The 11,194-nt window shown below is 45.1% G+C and overlaps 1 protein-coding gene across 1 annotated transcript in view; it reads right to left on the reverse strand.

Moving 5' to 3' along the window:
* Positions 1–6,939: 6,939 nt before the first annotated feature.
* Positions 6,940–11,194, reverse strand: part of TCEA3 (transcription elongation factor A (SII), 3) — a 36,921-nt gene continuing 32,666 nt past the window's right edge. Inside the window, exons 9-10 of the mRNA XM_008572881.1 lie at positions 9,423–9,494; positions 6,940–7,054 (exon numbers count right to left, since the gene is read on the reverse strand). Coding sequence (XP_008571103.1) covers positions 7,046–7,054; positions 9,423–9,494 — 81 coding nt within the window. The 3' untranslated portion in view covers positions 6,940–7,045. The remainder of the gene's footprint in view (positions 7,055–9,422; positions 9,495–11,194) is intronic.

Below are 11,194 nucleotides of genomic sequence, written 5' to 3' on the forward strand. Positions count from 1 at the left end.
AGGGACTCCCACCCTCTTCAAGTTATAAATATCCCCAGAACCTTGGCTACGTGCCCGGAAGCCTGTTGTCTTTAACTGTACAGGAGACTTCTCTGCCTGGGCTGGGAAAGGGGCTTTTCTTTTGTTTTGCAGATACATCCACCCACTAAGGGACTTGAATTTTTTTTTTTTCAAACATTACTCCAGGTCATGCTTTTATTAGTGAGTGTCCTGTTCCCAGTGCCCAGTTATTTATGGTTAAATTACTCAAGTGTCTAAAAAGAAGAACTGGTAGGACCCTATTCAGCCATAATACAGACTCTCTCACTCCTACTCCCCTTCCCAACCCCAGCTGTGGGCTAGGAATTCTTTAGATGCCACAAAATTGTACCATCCTACCCCACCTAAAGTTGATTTGGGCACCACATAAAATGGAATCCTGGAGGATTCCCAAGAGGCAGTATCCGTAGCAGAAAGAATGTGGACATCAAGGTCAGGCGGACCTGGGTTGGAATCCAGGCTGTGTATCCTTTGGAAAGTCATTAATGTCTCCAGGCCCATTTCCCTTTCTGTAAAATGGGGATAATAATACCTAAGGATGTGAGGACTAAGTGAGGTGACATAAAGCACTCTGCACAGAGTGAGCACTCTGTTGTTATTAATCCTACCTTTGGTGGCAGGGGAGATTTCTAGAAAGGCCTATGGGCATATTCAATTGCTCAGAAAATCTGGGAAATCAAAGTGACTCAATAGCTGTGTGGATCTGTGGGTGACCTTATCCTCATATTGTGTTTCTGCAGGAAATTCAGACAGAGCTGGAAGTTGGGCCAGTTTGGTGGTGGGTTCAAGTGAATGGTGTGTTGAGCCTAGTAGAGGAGAGGTCCTTGGGGCTGCCAGAAACCCAGCAAGATGAAGCCTCACACCTCAAACCCAGCAAGTTGAAACCTCTGGGTCAGGGGTTAATAACCAAACTCCTTGGAACAAGGAGGAGGGGGACTGGTTCAGACTTTGGGCTGAGCAATTGCAGGTTTCTAACTGGGCCTGAGGTGAGATGAGGGCTTGAGGCTTGAGGCCCTCAGCCCTGCACAGCTCCCTTTTCATCCCTTCTCTGACAGATTGCTTTGTAAATTTTCTTAGGCCCTTTTCTCCCCTTGCTGCAGTGCTTTAAGCCCTTCTTTGTGCTCTCACTGTTTCTTTTATTCCTCAGGCCTGCCTGGGGGCAGGACAGCTCTCCAAGCCCGGTTGGCTGCTTGCCTTCTTCTGTAAGTACTCTTTTCTTTCTTCACCTGAGACCCTCCAAGAGGGTGGAGAAGAGAGGCTGAGAGCAGATGGAAAGCATGACTGCATTTATAGCCCCCGGGGGGAGTGGGGAAAAGGGGGAGGAAAGACAGTGGCTGATGGGCTTCCTGTTGCAGCCTTCAGCTGGACTCTGAGGGCTGGGGTCACTGGAGGAGGAGGTGGCTTCCTGCCCCATTGTTCAGGACTTTGGTGTTTCTCAGGAATACTTATTCTATGTGGGTTTTCAGTAATGAACTTGGAAGGTATTGTTTGTTCCCATCATCCAGCAAACAGTGAGCACCTACTGTATGCAGAGGCAGCAGAACAGCCTATCACTAGGGAAAGGGGCCAGGAGAGCCATTTGGCCAGGGTCTCCAATTTAGGCTTTTGACATTACCTCCAAATGAGATTATACATTATATTGGAGCTACTGGTTAATTTGATCAAAAACCCTCTCTGTATATTCTTAAACTTGTGTCCTATTACCAGACCACCGTGCCTGTGGAGCACTGCAAGTTATTATATTTTAATAAATCCTATAATTATCTTGTGAGCAGCACAATTATGTTGTAATTTTTTTGTATCAGAAGCATTAATTTGTTAGATATTTAAAAACGTGCCTTGACATGCCACTCACTGCTGCCACGGGGCCCACCTGGGGTGCTGAGGCATGGATCCGAGACTGATCCCTCCTTCTGCATCCAGGCAAGGAGCACGCCACAAACACCACTTCCGGGGGGGGGGGCAACCACATCCACCACAATAGCCACGGCTGCCACAAAAGTGGCTAGACACCACAATCACTGTGTAGATGTCCTGCAAGCCACTCAAGTGCATTGACGCAAAGAGAGTAAACAACAGAGACCAAAGAAAAGAGGATGTCTCTCTCCACAAAGCCCATTCCAGAGTTACAGAAGAAGCATCTACTCTATGATAATAGAGGGGGACCTGAACACACCTCTTCAGCACTGGACAGATCATCTAGGCAACAAATCAGTAGAGTAACCATTACTCTTTCAGAAGCTGTACTGGCCAGTGAAAATAAATAAATAAATAAATAAAAATACACCTCAATGTTTATAATCCTATTTGTCATCTTTTTCTTTTTCTTCTTTTTTTTTCCTTTTTGTCTTTTTTCGTGACCGATAACGGGATCGCAACCCTTGGTGTCGCGCCAATCACTGTGTAGATGTCCTGCAAGCCACTCAAGTGCATTGACGCAAAGAGAGTAAACAACAGAGACCAAAGAAAAGAGGATGTCTCTCTCCACAAAGCCCATTCCAGAGTTACAGAAGAAGCATCTACTCTATGATAATAGAGGGGGACCTGAACACACCTCTTCAGCACTGGACAGATCATCTAGGCAACAAATCAGTAGAGTAACCATTACTCTTTCAGAAGGAGAGAAGAAATCTATGGTTATCAGAGGTGGAAGCGGGAGGAAGACAGGGATGGGGAGAGATTGGAAAAGGGGCATAAAGAATAAGTAGGATTTGTAATAATGTATATGCTAATAATATTGATTTGATCAACATATGTCAGTGTTGAACCCCCAAAATATGTATAATCAATTTAAAAAATTAAAAATAAATAAATTGTAAAAAAAATTTAATAGACATTATCGACATCGTCAAAGAAATATTAAAGGAGTCATCATTGCCATGGTAGAAAGCAACGTGTGCTGGGAGGTTTCACAGTGCTGTTTGAATTCTCTGGAACTGTCTCATGTTGCCAGGGGACCAGAGACTTCACAGAAGATGTGCATCTGAGCCTTGAAGAATGGGGAGGATGTAGACCAGGCTATGGAAGAGGAAGCAAAATAAGCAGTCAGAGGTGGGAAGGCCCATTGCATATTCAAGAACAGGGCAAATACCTCCCTTAGGCTGAGCACAAAGGGCAGCAGGGGTGGAAGATGAACCACCAAAGACAGGCAGGGCGCAAGTGTTCACCAGACCAGTCAGACAAATAAAAGCCTTCAAGCCCCTCAAAAACCAAAACAAACAAACAGGCAGAGGGCAGCTTTGAAAGCCAAACCAAGGAGGTTGAATTTTATTTGATAGCTGGTAGAAATCTGCTGAAGATGATGGGGGAAAATGATGCTCTGAGCCTTACAGGTAGGATAGGGAGTGTTTTGAGTTGGGAGACCAGTAGAAGGCCTTTGCACCAGTCCTAGAAAAAAGAAAACCTTGGCTAGCCAGTTAGCTCAGTTGGTTAGAGCATGGTGATGATAACACCGAGGTCCAGGGTTTGATCCTGTATATGCCCGCTGCCAAAAAAAAGTGAAAAACAAAACAAAACAAAAGGGCCGGCCCGTGGCTCACTCGGGAGAGTGCGGTGCTGATAACACCAAGGCCACGGGTTCGGATCCTACATAGGGATGGCCGGTTCGCTCACTGGCTGAGCGTGGTGTTGTCAACACCAAGCTAAGGGTTGAGATCCCTTTACCGGTCATCTTTAAAAAAAAAAAAAAACCCAAAAAACAATGTTAATGTTGGTAGCAGTGGAGAGAAAGATTGAACAAGGGAACAAGGGAGAGACTGTAGAATTAGTAACTGATAAAGTGAAGAGGGCAAGGAAAAAAGTCACAGCGGGGTCTAAGGAATGAACTAGTTCACAGAAATAGAGAAAACAGGAGAGGAGACTCAAGAAAGAGAAGATGTGAGTTCAGTTTCAGATTAATTGTACTGAGTGCCAGCAGAGTACTTGGGAGGAGATATCCAAACAGGCACTTGGTGATGCAAGTCTTAAGCTAAAGAAAAATCAGGACTAAAGACAGAGCAGTCTGGATGAGGCTATTAACAAGACTTCTCATTCTATATAGGCTTTTAGGCTCCTGTAACCTTTTGAAAATATTGTATAAATTGGTTGTAGGATCTTGAGTGGACTTTTGTTTTCTTTTTTTTTTTTTTTCCTTTTTGTCTTTTTTCGTGTCTGGCAACGGGATCGCAACCCTCAGTGTTGCGCCCGCACCTCGCTCAGCCAGTGAGCGGGAACCGGTCTGTATGTGGGATCCGAGCCCTAGGCGGGAGCGCCACCGCGCTCCCAAGCAGTGCACTGTAGCACTGCGCCACCGGGCCGGCCCGGACTTTTGTTTTCAAGGTCTCTTGGCCACAGCATTGCTGTGTGACCTTCTCTCCTTCATGCCAAGCACATTGCCACTGTTTCTCCTCACCTAAGCTTGTCTTTTTCCTCCTGTAAGGTAATAATCTCCCTCCCCTAGGAAGTCTTCCTGGGTGGCAAAAGTTAATGCTAACTCGCTTATAGTTCACACCCTCTTCATCTGTAATATGAAGGAACAGATAGGGTTAAACCATGTGTTCCAGCCAGCAGCATGTGGAAAGATCCGGTGACAAGGAGGGACACAGCATGCCACAAAGACCTGAGGGAGGGCCAACATGGCTGGAGCACAAAGTGCAGGGGCGAGGCAGAGGCCAGCCCTGTGGGGCCTTGTAGGCCCTGCCAAGGGCAAGGGAAAAAAATGGAAGGTTTTCAATGGGAGTGGGAGAGTGGGGGACTAACATGACCAGATTTGCAATTCTGAAAAGCCTATTCTGGTCAGTTGCAGAGGAGAGCATGGATTTGGGCGGGTCAGTGTGGCCAAAGGAAGACCCATTGGGAGGGTATTGACTCCTGCTGATGAATGCAGTCTGTAGACTATTCATGCTTTTCTGTGTCCTTTTGTGAAGTAGACGTGTTCTGTATAGATGTGTGGACTTGAGCCGACTTGTTCTTTTGCTGTTTAATCTGACTCATCTCCTTGGAAAAAAGTAAGGTTATTGAGGGTGGAGATTCAGTTTTATTTTTTTCCTATGTTTTAAATCCCTATGACACCATGAACACATGGATATTTAGACCGTGACTAGTGAAAATTGCCCCAGGGTGTCACCTTTTAAAAATTCACCCAAAAGTAACCTTTATTGACATTATTAAATTGACACTCATTGCTATTTTGTTTTGCTTTTGGCTTCTAGACATTTGGATGTAGGGTTAGGTAGTGCAGAGAAAAATCTGGATGGCTAAACCCTTACTCCTCAGAGTGTGGTCTGTGGACCAGCAGCATTGGTATCACCTGGGAGCTTGTTGGAAATAAAAATCTCAGGCTCCACCCCAGACCCATAGAATTAGAATCTGCACTTTAGCATGATCTCCAGGGGATTCCCACCCATATTAAAGTTTAGGAAACACCTGGGTTTCTACGCAACCTCCCTCTGCACTTCTGCAGATAATATTCGTACCTCAACTGTGGCATTTATCACATCCCATCTGGTATGGAAGCCTGTGCCTATGGTTTCTTTCCCTGCCATGCTGTGAATTCCTGGAAGGTAGGGGCTGCGCATGGTGTATAGCTCTGGATCTCTTATAGCATTAAGCACAATGACAGGAAACAGAAGATGTGGATTTCAGTCCTGGTTCTGCCATTTATGAGCCATGTGTGTTGTATTTTCTGTGAGAGGATTTTCAGTCTTTCCAAGGGACCCATCCCAAATCTAATTGTTTAAAAGCTGAAGATGGTGGCAGATTTCTGTAAATAGTTTATTTTTTAAAAAAATTTTTGGTGGCTGTCTGGTGTGGGGATCCAAACCCTTGACCTTGGTGTTATGACACCATACTCTAACCAGCTGAACTAACCAGCCAGCCCTGTACATAGTTTATTTACAGACTTTACCTGTAGCAGAAGGCACTCGATGGATGGAAGAAGACAGTAACCAACTCCAGAGTGGATGATGCCCAGGGTATATCAGGAACTCAGGCTGTAGTTACCCCTACAGCTGCCCTAAGGCTTTTCTAGAAGTTTTCATCTTTGCCTAAAGTTCCTATCATCATAAAAAGCAAGCTGATATCATCATTGGAGATGCATGACGAGGTCCCTGTGCTCTGCAGACTTCCTCTGAAGTTCAGACCACAGATGGAGCTGTAAAGAACACATTGCTAGGGCCTGGGTGGGCTCCGAGGCTGAGGACCTCCAAGCTGCCATGGAAGTTGGGACACTGCTTATAATCTTCATTCAGAAAGCCTGAGCTCAAGAGGATCCGTTCCCTCCCTAGAGGGACCTGGTCTCAAGTCCTCAAAGGCCCCCAGAGCCATCAGTGAACAGGGAATAGCAGAGAGTTTGGAAAAAAACAGGGAGTTGGAAAGAAGTCTTTCTACATGGTGTACAAGTTGTATCTGCCAAAGCCAAACAGTATCAACTATTCTGCACAAGGAATTCTGGGGTGGGATGGGGTAAAGTTTGTGTCAACCTGGCATTTTTCACTTCAGGAAAGGCTGAGAGTTCAAATGCGAGGGAAGGAACTCAAAGCAAAGGTCCGCTATCCCACTTTCAAAGATAAAACACCTCAAGTCTGAGGCTCTGAAGTCTCTGAGTTTCTTTTTTTTTTTTTTTCCTTTTTGTCTTTTTTCGTGACCGGTAACGGGATCGCAACCCTCGGTGTCGCGCCCGCACCGCGCTCAACCAGTGAGCGGACTGGTCTCTATATGGGATCCGAACCCTCAGTGGGAGGGCCGCTGCGCTCCCAAGCACCACACTCTACCGAGTGCGCCACCGGGCCGGCCCAGTCTCTGAGTTTCTACAAGAGGTCTGTCAACACAGATTCTTAGCATCATACCCCAGTTAGGCCCCCCCTTATTAGCCAATTGTTATTAATTTGCAAAAGAATTCCTACCATCCCATTTACCGTTCAGTATTTTTCTTCATTTTAATTTTTATTGTTTCTCCAGTTTAGACAGTTTAGTGCTTCCTTTCTGTTCTTCCTCACCTTGTTCACTGCAATCCTGGCCAGCTGCTCCTTCAGCAGAACTACAAAACCAAAAAGGCAACAATTTGAGAGGTTTCCCTGCATCATCCAAGGAGGCTATGGAGGAACATGAAACAGAAGGTGGGGTCTGAAGCCACACAGACTAGAGTCCAAACCCCAGCTCTGCCATTATTGGCTGTGTGCCCTAGAGCAAATCACTCATCTGTAAAATGGGATCATAATGCTGGTGAGTGTGGTAACAAATGAATGGCAATTCAATGCCAGGTACGGGGTGGGCTCCCAATTTATGGTTGAGAACATCACTGTGATTATTACTAATCACTTGGTTAGACTTTAAGTTTCCCCCATTGCAATGGTGCCCAAACTCCCATAAAACTAGTAGATGACACTCAAAAGAGTAAGAATAGTGGTATTTATGTACCAGGAATATATGTGCTTTTTTCGTATGGTTGTACAAATTGTTTACTTCACAAAAAAGCCTGGTCAAAGGGGCAAGTTGAAGCCGAAACTCAACCCATGCTCTGTTTGCTCTGTACCCTGGCACAAGGCTGTGTCTGCCTGGAGGAAGGGACAACTTTTTCTAATTTGACAAAGATGCCACGTGAGCTATCAGAGGCCCTGTTAATACTTAACATGTATTACCTTCTCTAATCCTCAAAACAGTTCTATGGGCTAGATATTAATACACCCATTTTAGAGATGAGGAAATCCAGGCCTAGAGCACTTAGGTAAGCCACTTGGTAAGTGGTAAAGCTAGGATTTGAACCTCATGGCAAAGTGGCCCATGTTCTAGACCACTACGCTACTCTACTGACCCTATGCTTAAGTGCTCCATAAGTGAATAAAGGAAAAGTACATAGCTGTCTGGCTTTTACTTTAAAAATATGGTAGTTCTAGGCCGGCCCATGGCTCACTTGGGAGAGCGAGGTGCTGACAACACGAAGTCAAGGGTTAAGATCCCCTTACCAGTCATCTTTAAAAAAAAAGAAGTGATGCTGACAACACGAAGTCAAGGGTTAAGATCCCCTTACCAGTCATCTTTAAAAAAAAAGAAGGTAGTTTTAATGATGCCCCAGTAAGGGCTATCAAGTTCTTTAGTAAGAAAAATAAATTGAACAGAAATTTGGAGCATTGTCTTTCAGTGCTCCAAACTGTGTGACTTTACGCTTACTGTTTTTATTTCTGTAGCTCAATTTCCTCGTCTGAAACTGAGAATATTATCCTTTGTTTTTTGTTTTTTTTTTGGCAGCTAGCTGGTACAAGGATTGAACCCTGGACCTTGGTGTCATCAGCTCCAGGATCTAACCAATTGAGCTAACCGGCCAGCCTAAAAGAATAATATTATAAAGGAATACTTCTTGTAGTTGTTCACAAAATAATAATCCTCACATCAAAATAATCTTCACATAGGGGATGGCCAGTTAGCTCAGTTGGTTAGAGCACAGCCTTGTAACACCAAGGTCAAAGGTTTGGATCCCTGTACTAGCCAGACACCACTCACTATCATCATCATCATCATCATCATCATCACATCAACCCTGGGAGAAAGGCATTATCATCACCCTTTTGCTCAGGGAGGTGAGTGACATGCTCAAAGCAAATAGAGCAGAATGGGACCTGAAGCCGGGGCTCTAGACTCCCAGTTCCATGTTCAGTCTTAGACTCCTTGCTAAGTACCTTAGAACTTTTGGAGCACCTGTAGCCTGCCTGGTGGCCCAGACATCACACAGCACACGTGCAAGTCAGATGGCACTGGAAACACATTCATCACATCACGACAGCCAGTTCTTTCAGGAGATGTGGCAGGAAGGAGCACTCTGGGAGGAGTCTTTGCTTGGCTCCCATGCCTGAATACAAAACCTTTGCCTTTGCAGGAGCTGGAGAAGCCTGGGTTACAGCCTTGGGTAATGTAAGGCTTTTTCAGAGCTGCCTTAGAAGGGGAGGATGACTTGGGAGCATTTGGGGGCAACTCCCCTCTGACAGGTCTCAGCCTGCCTGTCTATCATCCCTGGCTGTGGCCAGCCAGATTTGAAGGAAAACCATCTGTGAAAGCATTTTGCAAAGAGGTGTGGTCCAAATGCATAGTGCTATTGTTTTTCCTCCCCTCTGTGGATCTCAGGAAGCCAATTCCATCTGTGCTGAAATGACAGACTTGCCCATCCCGTGACAAAATGTGGGCTGCTGCCCCCACCCCAGCTGGGTGCCCTTCTGAAACTAAAACATGCACATGCACTCTCTTCCCACCTCCCCAGCAACAGCCCACCACTATCTCTGACTCTGCAGGCCTACTCTGTGTAGGCTGGCAAGCCTCTTATGCACCAGGCCCCTTCAGGCTGTCAGTATACTACTCCTTATGTGGGGCAGGGTCTGTGGATGTCAGGGGAGGGAGAAAGATACAGACATACAGACCTTCCAGCGATTGCCACATTCATTGCATAAAACAAAGGTGGTCATGGGTTCATCAGCGCTGCGTGTCTGCACCTGAGAGAGAGAAGACCCACTCATGAAGTCACTCCTCTGCTCTAAGATCTGCCATGGCTCCCACTTTCTTTAGGAGTAGGCCCAAATCCCAGAGGTTGGCACTGATATTCCCACCCCACTTTGGCAACTCCCTTATCACTGACAACTCCATAATGTGTACTTCGCTGTCCTCTGGCAGTCCATCAGCTCACTCCCAGTATCTCACTGGCTCAACCTGGCCTTTGCACTTTCACTCTTTTTTTTTTTAATTTTTTAAAATTTTTTAATTTTATTTATTTTTTTTTACGTTTTATTTATTTATTTATTTATTTTATTTTTATTTTGTCAATATACAATGTAGTTGCACTTTCACTCTTGATCCTTCTGAATTAAAATTTTTTAAAATTTTTAAATTTTATTTATTTTTTTTTACATTTTATTTATTTATTTATTTTTTTTTATTTTTATTTTGTCAATATACAATGTAGTTGCACTTTCACTCTTGATCCTTCTGAATTGATCTTTCTTCTCTTGCCTCAAGACTCATCTCCTACAGGAAGTATTCCCTGACTCATCCCTGAATACACCCTATTGGACATGCCTCACTGATCGGAACTTGAGTGAGCTGGAAGTACTTTTAAAGATCATCTAGTTCATCTTCCTTATTTTATAGGTGGAAAAACTGAGGCCCAGAGAGAAAAGGGATTTGAAGATTACTGGGACTATTTAATGCTATATTTTCTACTTTCTCATCACCCTAACCTCATCATTCAGGTGTGGGAACCGGGTTTTCCACAGCAAAGCCCTGGCATTTCCAGATTTAATAGTTGCTGTTCTGACTTTCTAAGGCCAACCCTGGTTGGTCATGACACGTGACAAGTTGTTATTCTGCTGACCTTCAGCTATGAATAATGTCAGCTGGGAATCTTAGATGTGGGAGGAATCCCCCGGCTGAGCGAGCCCAACAGTCTGCCAGGGGAAAGAGCTTAACACAGCCTTGTCACTTGAAAGTAGTAACCCCTGAGAAACGGTAACAACAGGGTTTCTCTGTGGGAGAGAAAACTGTGCTAACAGGCAGTTTACTTCCGGAGGGTGGCAATGCACAGGAAGCACACCACGCCACATGGAAATGTGCTTGGGGGACAGCAGCTTGGACAAACATCCCCAAATTCCTGAATCAGAATTCTCTGAGGGATCCTCCGAATGCCAAGGCTGACTGTATTTCTGCTGTAGCCACAGAGCACCGCAGGCAAGGCGCTCTTGAAAAATCTGGCTTAGGGGCCGGCCCGTGGCTCACTTGGGAGAGTGTGGTGCTGATAACACCAAGGCCACGGGTTTGGGTCCCATATAGGGATGTCCGGTTAGCTCACTGGCTGAGCGTGATGCTGACAACACCAAGCCAAGGGTTAAAATCCCCTTACCGGTCATCTTTAAAAAAAAAAAATCTGGCTTGCCGAGCAGATGGAGGAATAAATAGAGTTCTAGAATGACTAGACACCAATCAGAATCTGAGAACAGGTGCTGGCTGATTAGCTCACTTTGTTGGAGCATGTTGCTGATAACATGAAGGTCAAGAGTTCAGATCCCCATACCAGCCAGCTGCAAGAAAAAACCAAAACAAAAGAATCCAAGAATATTGGTGCCCCAAGGCACCACATGTGCAACCCAGAAACAGGAGGCCAGTCTCTGTTTTTTTTTTTTTTTTTTTTTTTTTTTTTTTT

The sequence above is a fragment of the Galeopterus variegatus genome, unplaced genomic scaffold (genome assembly GCF_000696425.1).
Source record: "Galeopterus variegatus unplaced genomic scaffold, G_variegatus-3.0.2 Scaffold50, whole genome shotgun sequence".
Classification (NCBI taxonomy): Eukaryota; Metazoa; Chordata; class Mammalia; order Dermoptera; family Cynocephalidae; genus Galeopterus; species Galeopterus variegatus.